The sequence below is a fragment of the Lygodium microphyllum genome, chromosome 13, assembly GCF_053477565.2.
Source record: "Lygodium microphyllum isolate KBCC chromosome 13, Lygodium_microphyllum_v1.1.10, whole genome shotgun sequence".
Taxonomy (NCBI): Eukaryota; Viridiplantae; Streptophyta; class Polypodiopsida; order Schizaeales; family Lygodiaceae; genus Lygodium; species Lygodium microphyllum.
The window spans coordinates 135698433-135715393 of NC_141147.1; the positions used below are offsets into that span (position 1 = coordinate 135698433).

Sequence of the window (16961 nt, forward strand, 5' to 3'; positions counted from 1 at the left end):
ACCTTCCAGCTATTGTGCATCCTCTTTAATATGGTTTCATTAAGGGCCGCAACATTCTACATACTATCTTAAATGTGCAAATGGCTATTGACTATGCGAGGCACTCCAGTCAGGAAGTGGTATTGATTCAATTGGATCTAGAAAAGGCTTTTGACTATTTAGGCTGGTCTTTCATTGCAGAACTTATGTCTGCTATGGGTTTTGGTACTCGGATGTCCCGATTGATCTATACCATTAGTGCTACGGCTTCTTCGCGTGTTATGCTCAATGGTGGGGTTACAGAGCCATTTGTCCTTGCACGCTCGATGAGACAGGGTTGCCCTTTGAGTCCTCTCTTCTTTGCCCTGGCGACCCACCCGGTTCTTTTAATGTTATCTTCAATGGCAGCTTCTACTGAGCTGGCCGGATTGTCTCTTCCTTTGGGACATCACTTCATTAGCCAATCTCTGGTTGATGATAGCTTTATGATTTTGCGTGCGGACAAGGACAATATTCGCAAGGCACTAGATGTTTGGTCGCTCTTTGGTTATGCTTTTGGTCTTCGCATCAATGCCTTAAAATCAGCCAATCTCAGTTGCACGGAGTCTGATTTATAGTCGTTGGGCTGGCAGGGTCAGGTTGTTCCCCGTGGCTCCATTGTCAGGCACCTTGGATACCCATTCGGGGTTGATGTTCGGCCAAAGGAGCTACTGGAGTGGATCTCACAAAAACTAGCAGCTAAGTTTATGTATTGGAAGTTGCAAGCGTAGCCATTCCATGTCCGCCTCAAAGTGGCTCAGACAATTATGCTACCAATGCTCACATATTTCTTGCCATTGCTGCCGTGGACTCCTACTACTTTGAAGGCTCTCACTCGCCCCATTCGTTTCATGTTATGGAAGAAGGATTCATTGCACGCAGGTATTTCGTGGATTTCATGGTCACATACATGTACCCCCAAACGCCTGGGTGGTGGAGCTATTTTGGATGTTGAAACTCATATGCTAGCTCTTCGCTGGTCTCTTTTTCGCGCTATGTGTGTGGATCATCACCTGTGGACCGTTATAGCCCGTTATTTTCTTGAGGACAGCGGGCTTCGGCATGGTAATACACGACTTCGGTGCTCTTGGTGGCATGTCCTTAATGCAGACTCTTGGTTTTCTAGTCCCTCCTCCTCTCTGTTACTGCATTTGGTCAGCTCCTGGCAAGTGGTACTTCAAAAGGCGCATTGGCATCCAGTGGGGGACTGCTTGCATACTAACTCCTTTCAACTGGAATTGTTGGCAGTCTCGAGATTACTTTCATGGGAAGACAAACATGAGCTTAGACCAAGATTTATCCGCATGGCCCGTTTGGGTGTGACTTCAGTTGCGGATGCCACCCTTGCCAGTTGTAATGTCTTCTCGTCGTTTTGTACTGCTAGGAGACTTTTTTGAATCCCGCGTGGATACCGTGATTTATGGGAACAGCTTGTGTCAGTGCTTCGGGGCAGGCAACCCTTTTCTGCCCTGGCTGTGGATTGTCCTTGGCAGGACTAGGACCTTGCAGGCCGGTTGAGTCTGGAAAAGGCCTCTACTAATCAGGTGTATCATCTTTTGATTAAAGATCATCAATGGCTGAGTGTGAAAGCTAATACTGTATGGGGATTGCGGAAATCTCAGTCTTGGTGGAAGGCAATTGTGATGGAGGGCTGGTTGAATAAGACACCTTTCAAATGCAAGGTCTTTCTTTGGCGGGTGATGATTGGTGGTCTTCCTCTTGCCTCGGCCCTTTCCACGCGTCGAATCTCAAACGGCAATTATTTCTTCTGTACCACTACTGTGGAATCGGCCCGACATCGATTTATTTCTTGCCTGCTCGCCAAGAATATCTGGTCGCTCTTGTCACAGGTTTGGCGCGCAGTGGCGGGGTCCTCACTAACCCCTTTCGATTGGGTTTTTGTGCGCCCAAAATATCCCACGCTGCCACAGTTGCATATGAAGATTTTATTCCACTTTTTTAGATACTGGGGATGCTGGCAAATTTGAACCACTCGGAATGCCTTTCTTTTTGATTCGGGCTCTAATGTACCGAGACACATTGCTCGGCTTAAAGGTCTCTTGCATTGGCAGATAGATCTCATTCGGCACTCGGACTTGCTCCCTCGGGAGGACTTGCTTCCCTGGCATATGGCAATTTTCTTTGCGTCTTTGCCATCACTTGTGTAACTTTTTCGTGGCCTAGTACTGGGATTTTACACACGCTGGCTTAGGGCCCTCGTGTATCTTGTAATCATGTAAACTTGTACCTTTTTTTCGTAATTAATACAATTACCTTTTACGGAGAGAGAGAGAGAGAGAGAGAGAGAGAGAGAGAGAGAGAGAGAGAGAGAGAGAGAGAGAGAGAGAGAGAGAGAGAGAGAGAGAGAGAGAGAGAGAGAGAGAGAGATGCTCTTGGCTGTGCCCCCTGACAGAGAGAGAAGACAGCAGTATGGCTGGCTTGGATATGGATTTTCTAGACCGGACGGTGGCAGCCCTTGGCCCTGATTCTGATACAGAGGAGCCGGAGGATATGGTGCTGTGCACGGAGGAGATGCCTTAGGGTTCTGAATTGCCGCATGCGGGCAAACGCTCCAAGCATACTTTTGACGAGCCAATGGGTCCTCAGGAACGTTCCTATGCGCAGGTTGCCTCTGATCCTGTGGATTCAGAGGAGATTGACTGGGAGCATTTGTTGGACTTTGCCAATACTCTGCTTGGCGATTATGTCCACCATAATAATGAAACTTTTTCTGACGCGGGAATTGATGATGTGCTGGAAGCCGCGGTGGACCCAAAATCAGTCTTGCGGTCTTTTTCGGTGTTTTATGACCGTGCCGTTATACTTTTCTTCACTGGCAGGATTCCAGTGCTTTGACATATTCGCTAGTGGATGCACCATTTATTGCAAGGGGAGTGTGTTGAGGAGATCTTCCTTGGACCCCGTGGCTTTTATGAGGTGCTGTTGAAATCGGAAACACATCGAGCTGAGCTCCTGTCCAAGTTGCCATTATTCTTTGATCGCCGCTTGGTCCATGTTGTACCATGGCGCCCTATGGGAGACTTCCAGCGCCTGATTCAACGAGAATGCCTGGTGTGGGTGGAAGTGGGAAATTGTTTGGCGGTCTATTGGCCATTGTTGAAGGATGCGATGGCAGTTGTGGGAACAGTGCTGGTTCCCCCAAGCCTCAGGGCTATGAATCGAAACCGTTTATGCATGTTATGGGACACGGCCAGGAAAAGGCCTGCGTGGCTTCGCCTCAATTGTTCTGACATGAATCCTTTGCATTTTCGCTTGAAATGGGGCAACTTTGCAGGACATTGCTTTTCATGTGGTAAATTGGGGCATTTTATGGCCGAATGCCCAGAAAGACAACCGTCTTCTGAGGATGCGCATGTTGTGATGCCTAAGGATGACATGGTGCTTGATGCCCCGGCACAGGAGGCCCTTCAGCCACCTAATGTCGTGGATAAAGGCAAACAACAGGTCCTTGGTTTGGATTCCCGTAGCACTCATTGGATTGAGGCACGTAAAAAAAAAGGTAAAAAGTTGGATGCAGGCCTGGTGGATCCTGGGCCTAATGCTTCACAGGATTCCGTGCGCATGTATATGTGCAGGAAAGAAATGTTCACTTCACAGCATGCTGCGCGTACTATGGCCCCGTCTGCCCCCCGTAATCAGTCTACAAGGAAAGTCTATATAGACGGTCCCAAGGGCCCACCTGCTAAGCTGGCGTTTGATACAAAAGGTAATGTGATTACACCCTGGGATCGGCGTTATCCCCGCCCCACTCCCAAGGCAGTGGATTTTCCTTCTACCTCTAAAGCAGGCCGCCAGAATTCATTTGCAGTATTGGTTAATTTTCTGGATGAGGAAGTCCTGGATGCTCTCGCGGAAAAGGTGAAATCGAGGCAACAGGCGCCTCGTTCTTGATTTCCTTTTTTTGAAGATATATGAAGATAGCCACGTGGAATGTGCGAGGCATTTGCTCTCGCCATAAGCAACATGCCATGTGGATTGTTTTGCATGAGAACCAGTGGGATGTATTGTGTGCAGTTGAGCACAAAAGTCACGGTGAAGCAGGAAAAGTTGTGGATTGTCATGGATTCCGTCTGTTTTATGCAGGGACACATGCTACGCACTATTCGGGCGTGCTGATGATTGTCCATGAGAAATACCAGCTTGTTCTTGTTAAAAATGATGTGCAGGGCCGCTTTCTGGTAATCGAAGTCTTATTTGAAGGAGAGATTTTATGGTTGCTGGGCCTCTATGCTCCGAATGATCCCGCATCCCGACGGGATCTTTGGTCGACTTTGCAAGGCTCGATGTCACTTGGCGGAAGAGGGTTTTTGATGGGAGATTCCAATATGTGTGTTGACTCTTCTCAGTCCACTTCAGGGCATTCGGTAATGGATGCGCCGGAAAGCCGGGTGTGGAATTCCTTTGCTTTGCGCGTACTTAAGCAAGATCTTTGGTCGTGGCTTCACCCTTCTTTTTCAGGGTTTACTTTTCATTCCGCACAATATGCAACTACTTGGTTGCGGTTGGACCGAATGTATATCATGCAGGGGAATGATTTTCTTTCCGAGATGCTGGAAATGAAGGTCTTGCAGCAATATGCATTGTTGGACCATTTCCCCCTCCCGCTTGAGATGCGTGCACAACCTATTGCACCTTTTATGCAGTTGCTGTATAGGCTTTCTTTACGTTTCAACTTCTCTTATTTGAAGCATCCAATTTTTCAAGGCTATATGCAGCAATTGATTGAGAGGTTCTTATTGGACTTCGCCTCTGAGGGCTTGGCTTCCTTTGCACGGCTGCTCTCTAATGTGCAGCGGGTTGCTCGGCAGTATGGGATCCATCATGCCTCTCTTTGTCGGCGACGTCGACATGCAGCAGAGGACTTACTGGCTTTGGTCCGTTCGTTGCTCGTGGATACCCCAGATGATGATTTTCTGCTGTCACTGGAGATGCGTTTGGCCCATCTTATTCAAGTGTTTCAGTTGAAATCTTATGAGCAGGCCAAGCTGCATAACTTGACTGACACATTGCAAGATAGTGTCTGTCAGTCTCATAAGTTCTTTCGCGCCTTGCATGCTTCTCCTGCTTGCGAAAATATGACTAGACTCCAGGATTCGGAAGGTCGCATGGTCACTGATCCACAGACCATTGTCAATATGTGCAGAAATTATTTTATGGAACTTCTTGGTTCTTCTCCCTCGCCTTCTAGCCAGGTTACGCATGCCCGCTCGGTCTTCTATCATCTGGTCCGCCAGCAGGTTCCACTTGATATGCAAGCCACTTTGGGGGCGGATATTTGCGAGGAGGAGGTTATGGATGTTTTGTTACACCTGCCTAAGGATAAAAGTCCTGGTTGGGATGGTCTCACTAATGAATTCTTTGAGAACTCGGCCACGCAGCTGGTGAAGCCATTGGCGGTTATGTTTCAGCAGGTTTGGGAAACAGGGGTCATGCCTTCCTCATGGAAAGAATGCCTTATCAAACTGATTCCAAAGGTCCCTTCGCCGTCAATGCTACAATACTGGAGACCAATTTCTTTGATGGGCTCGATGTATAAAATCTTCTCCAAAGTGCTGGCGAATCGGCTTCACAAGCACCTTTCAGCTATTGTGCATCCTCTCCAATATGGTTTCATTAAGGGCCGCAACATTCTGCATAATATCTTAAATGTGCAAATGGCTATTGACTATGCGCGGCACTCCAGTCAGGAAGTGGTATTGATTCAATTGGACTTGGAAAAGGCTTTTGACTATGTGGATTGGTCTTCATTGCAGATCTCATGTCTGCTATGGGTTTTGGTACTCGGATGTCCCGATTGATCTACACCATTAGTACTGCGGCTTCTTCAAGAGTTATGCTCAATGGTGGGGTTACAGAGCCATTTTTCCTTGCACGCTCGGTCAGACAGGGTTGCCCTTTGAGTCCTCTCTTCTTTGCCCCTGGCGACTCACCCGATCCTTTCAATGTTATCCTCAATGGCGGCTTCTGCCTAGCTGGCAGGATTGTCTCTTCCTTTGGGGCAGTACTTCATTAGCCAATCTTTGGGCTGATGACACCTTTATGATTTTGCGGGCGGACAGGGACAACATTCGAAAGGCATTAGATGTTTGGACGCTCTTTGGTCAGGCCTCTGGTCTTCGCGTCAATGCCTTTAAATCAGCCATACTCAGTTGCACGGAGCCTGATTTACAGTCATTAGGTTGGCAGGGCCAGGTGGTTTCCCGTGGCTCCATTGTCAGGCATCTTGGATACCCAATGGGGGTGGATGTACGGCCAAAGGAACTACTGGAGTGGATTTCACAAAAACTGGCGGCGAAGTTTATGTATTGGAAGTCGCAAGCGTGGCCATTCCATGTCCGCCTCAAAGTGGCTCAGACAATTATGCTACCAATGCTAACGTATTTCCTGCCATTGCTGCCGTGGACGCCTACTACTTTGAAGGCTCTCACTCATCCCATTCGTTTCATGCTATGGAAGAAGGATTCACTGCAAGCATGTATTTTGTGGATTTCATGGTCACATACATATACCCCTAAACGCATGGGTGGTGGAGCTATTTTGGATGCAAAAACTCATATGCTGGCTCTTCATTGGTCTCTTTTTCGTGCCATGTGTGTGGATCATCACTCGTGGACCATTATAGCCTGTTATTTTCTTGAGGATAGCGGGCTACGCCATGGTAATACACGACTTCGGGCCTCCTGGTGGCATGTTCTTAATGCTGACTCTCGATTTTCCAGTCCCTCTTCCTCTCTGTTACTGCACTTGGTCGGCTCTTGGAAAGTGGTGCTTCAAAAGGCCCGTTGGCATCCAGTGGGGGACCGCTTGCAGACTAACTCCTTTCAGCTGGAATTGTTGGCAGTATCGAGATTACTTTCATGGGAAGACAAATATCAGCTCAGACCGAGATTTAACCTCATGGCCCGTTTAGGTGTGACTTCGATTGCGGATGCTACCCTTGCCACTCGCAATGTCCTCGCATCGTTTCGGACTGCTAGGAGACTTTTCAGGATCCCGCGCAGATACCGTTGTTTATGGGAACAGCTTTTGTCGGAGCTTCAGGGTAGGCAACCCTTTCCTGCCCTAGCTGTAGATCGTCCTTGGCAGGACTGGGACCTTGCAGGCCGGTTGAGTCTGGAAAAGGCCTCTACTAATGAGGTGTATCATCTTCTCATTCAAGATCACCAATGGCTGGGTGTGAAAGCTAATACTATTTGGGGACTGCGGAAATCGCAGTCATGGCGGAAGGCAATGGTGATGGAGGGCTGGTTGAATAGGGCACCTTTCAAATGCAAGGTCTTTCTTTGGCGGGTAATGATTGGTGGTCTTCCTCTTGCCTCGGCCCTTTCCAAGCGTAGAATCTCGAATGGCAATTGTTTCTTCTGTACCACTACTGCGGAATCGCCCTGACATCGATTTCTTTCTTGCCCGCTCGCCAATAATATTTGGTCACTCTTGTCGCAAATCTGGCGCGCAGTGGTGGGGTCCTCACTAACTCCTTTCGATTGGGTTTTTGTGCGTCTGAAGTACCCCACACCGCCACAGTTACATATGAAGATCTTATTTCACTTTTTCACATACTGGGGATGCTGGCACATTTGGACCACGCGCAATGCTTTTCTCTTTGATTCGGCCTCTAATGTACCGAGACATATTGCCAGGCTTAAAGGGCTCTTGCATTGGCAGATAGATCTCATCCGGCACTCCGACTTGCTCCCTCGGGAGGATTTGCTTCCCCTGGCATTTGGCAATTGCCTCTGGGTCGTTGCCATGATTGGTGTAACCTTTTTCGTGCATTAGTACGGGGATTTCCCACACGTTGGCCTAGGGCCCTCGTGTCTCTTGTAATCATGTAATCATGTAATCTTGTATCTTTTTTTCATAATTAATACAATTACCTTTTACGAGAGAGAGAGAGAGAGAGAGAGAGAGAGAGAGAGAGAGAGAGAGAGTTTTTACGAAAAAAAGAGAGAGAGAATTAGAGTGTAACATCCATTATAAGAGAGAGAGAGAGAGAGAGAGAGAGAGAGAGAGAGAGAGAGAGAGAGAGAGAGAGAATTAGAGTGTATGACAAACATAGATTGAATAGTAGAACTCAAGATGAAGAGAAGTCAAAAGATCAATGAATGAATGAAATTGTATGTGGAATATATACCAGAGCCTGAAACGTCAATGTCTTAAGGATTGGGATGAGGTGAGCATTGTACGGGGGAGTTTCGAAAATGGGGAAAATGAAAATGGAAAAAACTGGAGTTTCGGCCAAATTTAATAAACGGGGAAGCAACATTCCGGATTGTACACTAAAATAAATATGTTATTATATGGATATGTAAATATATCAATCCTACAACGGCATGTATTCAAATTTTATACAAAACTTTGAGTTTTCATGTCATATAATCGAAATCATGATTCATTACATGTGTCACAAGTGAAGCCTCAATAGTTAGGATAATTTGCTACAGTTAAGACACAATTTTCAAAACTTTAAACAACAAAATAAATTATAATTTGTTACCCATGAATGATCTAAAGACTAACATCAAGAATGGTGAAACCAAGATGTATAATAAGTAAAATCAAGATACATGAAACTGTGTGATGTGAATAATCAGTCCAAAGTTTAGTGTGCATTGAATACAAGTAACTACTAAGTGATAACTATCAACATCAATGAACAATCATGATATCATCATGTGTATGGGATATGTGTAATGCCATTGGTGATTGGTAACTAGCAACTGCAATGCTAAACTAATGCTTGACTCTTGACTCTTGATTCTTGGGGTATCACGAGTCTAGTCTCTAGAGTATATGAGTCATGACTCGTTCGGATTTTGAGGATCAATGTGTTATCTTCTCATCCGACTTTAAGGACCCTTGTATTCCTTGATTGGATTGACGTGCTTCCAAAATGAATCTAGCGCCATGATAAGGTAATGCCAAATAGGAATTCGCAAAGAAGTTAAGAAATAAATGAAGGTTGAAAAATGAGGAGGGTAAAAAAAAAAGAGGGTGGTGGTGGAAGAAGAAAAAGACGTAGAAGGAGGGAGAAAGAAGGAAAAGGACTTAGAAAAAAAGAAGGAAGGAGAAGAACTTAGGAGGAGGAGGAAAGAAGTAGAAGAAGGATGGAAGGAAGGAAGAAAGAGCAGCAGCAGCAACAGTAGTAGTAGTAGTAGGACGACGACAACGACGACGACTTGTGTTGTACCATAGCAGCAGCAACGGTAGCAGTAGTAGTAGTATAATGGGTGACTTGTGTTGTTACATACTTGTGTTGTTATATCCATGGACATCTGGATGGGTGCAAGTAGTTTGTCGGAATGATCATTAAAGTGATACAATGTCAAAGAAATTCCTCTTTATAAGACTCAAGGCCCTATTGTGTACATAATTTTGTGATCACTAGCTCTTAGGATGTGGTGGTAACCTATTGTGCTACTAGCTCCCATGCTTAGGGTGAGCCTGTTTGGCTTATGGTTGGGAGGCGAATCTAATGTTCATCCCCTTTATATTCTTTTCTTTTGGTATGGCTTGTGTTATGTTGCTATTTGGTGCAAGATTGGATGACATGCACAAAACTAGTGTTTGCTCAAGGGACAATGATGGTCCACACTTGGTAGTTATACTTCTATCTCATATGGGGTGGTATGGGCTGCTAATAGTGAGAGGGGTATGCATGGGAGATGTATTGCCGTGTATTGTACAACAATATATGTTTCTTATCTAGTATTGTGTTTGGAATGTGCGTGGGTAGTGCTTTTGCATAAGCATTTGCGGTGGTGTTGATGATTGGGGCATGGTATATATTCAGACGGGCGCTAGTAGCATTGGTCATGGTGGTTACGAAGTGACTTAGTGTGAGTGTACTAAGGACACTTCGGGTTTAGGACAGTTGAGTTCTATAAAAAGGACTCAAGGTTCTATTGTTCACATTCATTGTGTGAACTCTACTCTTGGACTCTTGTTCCGTTAGTTGACGCATCCATACAGTGTGGGCTGGTGGTATGGGACACCAATCCTTGGGATGTGGTCATGGCCCAGAGTATTGTTAGCTCCGAGGCTTGGGGGTGAGCTCGTTTGACTCTATGGCTGGGAGGTGAGTCTGATGTTGAGTCCCCTTTGTGTTGAGTGATGCTTGTGTTGTGTCTCCTGTGCAGGTTGGATCCATGGGGAATGTTTCATTGATATCAAAGCGTCAACCTGCAATTGGGTGTGAGATATGATGATGTGCACAAAACCACTTTTGCCTGTGGAACTGTGATGGTTCGTGCCTAACAGGTATGCTTTATCTCGTTAAGGGTAGTATGGGACATTATTGGAGGGAGAGGTGTGCACTGGAGGTATGTGTTGTGGGTGGTGGATACAAGAGCAAGGTATGTTTTGTACTTGTGCTCGGGTTTTGTGTTGGGGCAATGCTAGTGTGCAAGAATTTTTCTATTGTTCCGATCGTTGTACTCTGAGAGGGATTGCGTTGAAAGAAATTTTCAATTGTTCTAATGGTTGGACTTTGAGGAATTGCCATTCCAAGGCTATGATAGGTCATCGTTGGAGACTGAAATCTTGAAGCCCGAATTAACATCAGAGAATTTTCATTGACAGTGAATTAATATTTAAGGTTAATGTTAGTATTGTTTTAATTTTAATGTAACACAAAATGCTATTGTTATCTTTACATTTACTGCTTATCTTAATGCTGCCATTAATTTCAATGTTTAAGTTATTATTAATGTTAACATTAACTTTACTGTCAATGTTCTTATTGGGTGTCGAAGAGAGAGAGAGACACCGAATCAATCACATAATCATCTTGTGGAGAGAGAAATGTCAAAATTTGTCTTGAATTTTGCACAAGTGATGACTAGAGAGAGAGTGAAGCCTGAAAGAAGTTAGTTGTGGAGAGAGGAATTGAGAATAGTTGAGAAGAGGTGAATATGTTGGGGAGAGAAATGATTGTTTTTTCTTTCTTCTTTGTGTCAAAGAGAGAGAGAGTAGCAGTTGTCTTGGACAGATTAACTGTTGCACAATGTGCTGGCACACAGATGGGGGCACTCAGAGACTGTCGTAGTCTATTGCAGGGTTTACAGCTCCTGGTGGACACCAATGGCGACTTAGAGACTGATATGTAGGCATTGACTGCCTGCAGCGTGAAATCACGTGGCAGGCATGAGGGGCGCCATCCTGTTTTGGCAATTGAGAGAGGAGGGCGTTAATTCTTGACATGTGGCTTGAGGGATTGATTCTCCTCCCACTGAACATGTTAGGCAGTCCACTTGTTGGAAACCTTGGTCATAGGAAAATTGGCCATATATTAATTCTTTTTCAATAAGCGCTTCATCATGAAGACTGAAGTCTTCTTTTAAATTTATTCTCTAAGGACACCCCTCTATTTCCTTTCCTTATCCAACCCACCTCTACTTGTCTGTCCCACCTTTCACTCAAAAAGAAAGGCTTCATCTGCATTAAATGTAGATAATTTCTGCTTCTTTTGCTCTTCTCTCTCACATTCCTTGAACTCTAAGGCCACAAGGCGAGATGGGCAGAGCTTTTTTTTTGTTCTTGTGAGTAGTTGCCCTGGTTGTCTTATTAATAAGATCATATTTGGCCCATTTGGCCTTTTAAAGATCATTCGTACTATTATTAGTGGATTGGTAATGGTATTGCTTGACAATGGCTTTAGTCACAATTTTCTTTCTTCTCAATTGATGTATTAACTTTGACTCCACATGGCACTCGCTGATCGAGCATATCGTGTCTGTTATGTGAAGGACCTTGGTGCAGATCATTGGGATAGCTTGGTGCCATAGCTGGATCTTTCAATTCAACAATACCACAAAGCCTCAGACTTTTGAATGCTAAGCCTTGACCATGTGGATTCTATCCTTGGCATGTCATGGTTCTTGGAGAGATCTTTCTCACTTTTTGTAGATTATAAATCCCACGCAATCTCTTTTGAGTTTGATGGTTGTTTCTATGTGATGAGGGTTGTCCATTTTTTAGGATTGTCAAATCTAATGTAAAACTGATATCAGCCTTGGAATTCAACAATGTTTTTTAAATCGGATGTTGATACATATATATGTTTTATAGAAAAAGTTCTATCATTACTATTGCAATGTATTTGAGAAATAAGTATTTGGATCAGTTATTACATGAATTCGCTCATGTCCTTCCATCTGAATCACCCAATGCAATCTTGTTGTCTTGTGGTACATTAGATTAGAGGATAGAGATCTTACCCAATAGCTATGTTATCCTAAAAGAGGAGGACGAGATAGCTAGGTAAGTACAAGACTATTTTGCAAAAGGATTTATTGAACCTAGAAAATCTTTGAGGGGTGTATTTGTCCTTCTTGCCAAAAATAAGGATGACATGATGTGTCTTGTGTCATCAAGATAAAATATCCATTACCTCAAATGGATGACCGTATTGATCAACTATACGGGTGCACTTTATGACCAAGATTGATCTTAGGTTCCAATACAATCATTATAGATAGCTTTTGAGAACGTCTTGAAAACTATGTTTTGTATGTGGTATAGACTCTATGAATTCTTCATTCTACCTCTTGGATGAACAAATGCTCTTGGGACTTGTTTGTGTCTTAGAAAGTGGATAGTTGTTTTTCTTGATGATACACTCGTTTATAGTAATTCATTGAAACGAAAACCATTTGCATTGTCTTAAGGGAAGAGAATTCTTTTACACGGAGCTTTTGTATCTCGAATATGCCATCTGGATTGATGGCATTTGGATTGACCCCAAAAAGGTACGAGAGGTGCTTTAGTGATAATGAGTGGCCTATTTTGAGGACCATTAGATATGTGAAATCTTTCTTAGGTTTCATAGATTTTTTGCGGAAGCTCATTAAGGACTGTTGCTAAGCCGTGAAGTAAGAAGTATGTAGTTTACTTGTTGTTTAGAAGAGTGAGCTTGATCAATGTTTCAAAATGGAAACAATTAGTTATTGCTGCACCAATATTGCACATTATAGGTTGGAATGAATGCGATGAGGTTCATACGGATATTTGTGATTGTGTTGTAGGTGCTATTTTTAAATCAGGATCCCAAATTATTGCTTTCAAGAGTTATAAGCTCATTGATGCTCAAACATCTTACATCACTCGAGAGAAGGAATTGTCGGCAGTCATCCATGCACTCAAAGTTTGGCGTCATTATTTATATGACTCCCAACTTATTATGTGGATTTCTGATTGACCACGATTCACTAAAATTCCTCTATAATTGGTCTGGTCTCCATGGTGAGAAGATGGGATGGGTGGGGCTTATGCATGAATTTGACTTTGAGATTTGTTATCGTAAATGCACAACCAATATGGTTGCAGATGCTCTTAGTAACTAGCTTTTTCTTACTCAATGATTTTGAGTGTTCTCTATCTTTCTTTCAAGTGGTGTTGTCAAAAGAATCCTCACTTTTGTAAGATTTGTCAATTAGTCTAGGATGGACCTAGTAGCCCAGAAAGCATCAATAGATTGAACACTTGAAAGTTGGCTACTGAGAGAAAAAAGGTAGTCAAATATTCCAAAAAAATGGAGTGTGTGTGTGTTTGATGATGAGGATATCTGTAAGAAGATTTTCTACGAGTATCATGATGTGCTAAGCACGAGATGCCTTGGTTAGTTTTATTTGCCACACATTAAGACTTTGTTGAGTCTTACACGTGCGAGTGCTCGCAATGTTAGCCTAACAAAGCTGAATGGCACGACACAAATGCTATAACCTTAATAAATTCCCAATAGGAAGTGGAATAGTATCTCCATGGTTTTTGTAGTAGGATGGCTTCATACAACTCGAGGTCATGCCACAATCTCGGTGCTAGTGGACTGATTGACCAGACAGTTGGGTTCATTCCGTCGAAGATAATGGTGAAAAGCCATGATTTGACCAATCGCTTTGTTGAACATTTATATAAACTTTATGGTTTTCCTAAAAAAATTGAAAGTGGCTGTGACCCCTAAGTTCACTAGCTATGTTTGGCAAATGGTCTTCCAAAGCACTGACATATATACCAAGAGGACAAATCAAATCATGGAGGATATGTTGCATGCATGTCTCCTATAAACAATTTGATTGGGAGTGTTATCTTCTATAGATTGAGTTTGCTTGTAACCACGTTAAGCATTCAACTACTAATTGTAGACTGTTTATGTTCACGTTTCGTTATGATCCAAAACCACCAAAAGAGCAAAACTGCAATCCATGGTTGAATTCTTGCATGATATGTAGGAGATGTCGATAATTGCAAAAGAAAGCATTGAAACAACTGAGGATGGTGCTATCTTTTATGTAAATCAGAATTGTACTCCTAGAGAGCTCTAGGAGAGCATATGAGTTTAGCTTAAAGTCCCAAAGGATTCCATTCAATAACTAATGGCAAGTGCTGTAAGTTATCCCTGAGGTATTATGGAACTTTCTAGATCTCCAGCAAGATACATAGCTTGTCTCACCAGTCGGATTTATCTTTGGTATTTGAGTTCACCAGGTCTTCCACTTAGTCATTTGAAATAACAACTATTACAAGGTGAACAAATCGTCTTGATTTAGGAAGTCCCACTACTGGAAGATATTGCTCGTTACATTCCACTCAAACCTGAATTGGTTCTTGACTAAAGAACTAAATGATCATGTCGTAATATTTGCCCAAAGTATATTTAGTCAAGTGCAAGAACCGCTCAGAGATGGAGGCAACTTGACCATTGGTATGCTCATTGAAGATTCGTATTTCCAACTTCGTCTGTGAGGATATTGGTGAGGTCTAAGCAGTCATGTATTGGAGGGAAGTGCTACATCCTCGGACATCTAGGTGGGTGCTAGTAGCATTGGTCACAGTGGTCATTAAAGTGACTGAGTACTAATGCACTAGGACACTTTAGGTTTAGGCAGCTTAGTGCTATTTATAGAAATCAAGGACCTTTTTTGTACATCATTGTGTGATCAACATTCTTGGACTTGTGGGTCAAAGTCCACACGTTGGCACACTTGGATGGTGCAGCTGTTAGTATGCGATGCCAATTGTTGGGATGTGATTGTGACCCGTTGAGGTGCTAGCTCCCAAGCATGGGGGTGAGCCTGTTTGGCTCTGTGGCTACGAGGTAAGTGTAATATCCATTCCCTTTATATTCTTTGCCATGAGTATAGCTTGGGTCATGTCTTGTGCATAGGTTGGACACTAGGGGGATGTTTCATGTGTGATTAGCAAATTCAGGGATATGTCTGCTGTAGATTGCCATGATCAGATGGGTGTCCTGAATATTGAGAAAATACTACTGCAGGGGGTGCAGGACAGTTTGCTGGGGTATATACATATTGTAGACAGCTGGTTAGACTGGTGATAGTGGTGATGCAGCAGTTGGAGTTCTCTGAATCAGGTCACTTGGCTGATTAAAACCTCGTGGATTGATGGCAAGGCTCTTGGCTCTTATTTGATGGCTTGTGATTTGTAAATATACTACTTCTTGAACTCATATTCGCAAGTTGTTTTTATATTAGCAACCCAAACTATCATATCTGTGTCATGACCAACTCTTCATTGGTTCTAAGTAACTGATTAGAGATCTTTCCTGCAAAATTCACATGACAATTTACTGCACTAGAGGGAGAGACTCTTAATAGAGAGAATACACTGGAATTAGATCGCAAAGCAAACGCCATGTGGGTTTAAGTTGCCTGGTTTTTTTAAATTGTTCTTTTTGTGATTGTACTCTCCAGATGTTTTAATTTTTTAATTTGCATGGAACCTTGGTAGATGTGCAGGTTTATTGTGGTGGGGAACATTTCATTTCTGTGAGATGAGGAGGCGTTGGTTGCATAATTCTTGTGTAGCAATTGTACAGCATAAGTGGATGAGTTCATGGTCTGAAATTGGAAGTTCCATTGAAGTGGAAGTGGAGTATTGATTGATGTAGTAATTTTGCCCAATGACATATATCATGATGTGGTGTGGAATTGAATTTCCTCTATGCAGTCTCTAACTGGAAAAAGAAAAAGCACATTTTCTTTTTCTTGATTGTTTGACTTGAGTTGTTACAATGATGCTTGAAACTTGACTTTGAAAATGGTTTTTAATGACTTAGCAATGTTTGCATTGCATACGTTAAGGTTCAAAAGGAGTTTTACTTTATCCTAACTCCTTGAAAAGGTCTTGTTCAAAAGGTGAAATGATGACTTTGATTAAGGACTTGAAATAGTTTGCGTTCTCTTTTCCTCAGTAAATGGAGCTTATAATATACATCCAATGTTAGGCTTGTCAAATGTAAATGTTATTCAGACTGGAAACTTTATGTTGAACTTAAATGTGGCCTATTGTTCTTGCAGAATAAGTTCAAAACAAGCTCTGTCATTTTACAGTGGGCTTCTTGCAAAGATTTATTTAAAATGCAAGAAGATGACCTTTGATCGTGGACTCGAAGAGGCACAAAGGTAAAAACCACATTCTAGTGTAGGATCTCAATTGATTGAGCAGCCAGTTATGCAATTTAGTAGCGTTGGGACTTTCGATGTCAGGTTGTATATGCTGATTTTCAATGTCCATATAGTATTATTATTACCATTATTTCTGTTATTTAGTGACATTAGACAACTATGCAGTCTTAAGTGAATTAAACAGTAAGTATAGTTTTTAAAATTTTCATCCTTAAGAAGACAAGTGAATAATCTTTAGGAACAACAAACCATATGTTTATAATTCTTAAATTTTAAATCCATAAGATGGTCACCTAAACTGTAAGCTACACATTAAGGAGCTGTAATGTGTGACTAGTACCCCTCAAGTATAACTCTAGGAGCTCTATTTGTTGGCTCATTATCTGCCACAAGAACAATGCTTTCTGGTCCAACCATCTCGATGCTATCTATACATTTATATGTAAGTGCATCGATAATCTTATCTGTGTCTAGAGTGTCATGCAAAAAAACAAACTG

At 42.9% G+C, this 16961-nt stretch overlaps 1 protein-coding gene across 6 annotated transcripts in view; it reads left to right on the top strand.

Moving 5' to 3' along the window:
- The window catches only part of LOC148027251 (histone-lysine N-methyltransferase TRX1-like), a 201293-nt gene that overhangs the window by 110979 nt on the left and 73353 nt on the right, over positions 1-16961 (top strand). For all 6 annotated transcript variants that reach the window (XR_015692965.1, XR_015692964.1, XM_087691831.1 and 3 more), the window contains one exon: positions 16356-16460. Coding sequence is in view for 4 of the 6 variants with exons in the window: in XM_087691831.1 (XP_087547957.1) it covers positions 16356-16460 (105 nt within the window). In the remaining 2 variants the exon portion in view is untranslated. The remainder of the gene's footprint in view (positions 1-16355; positions 16461-16961) is intronic.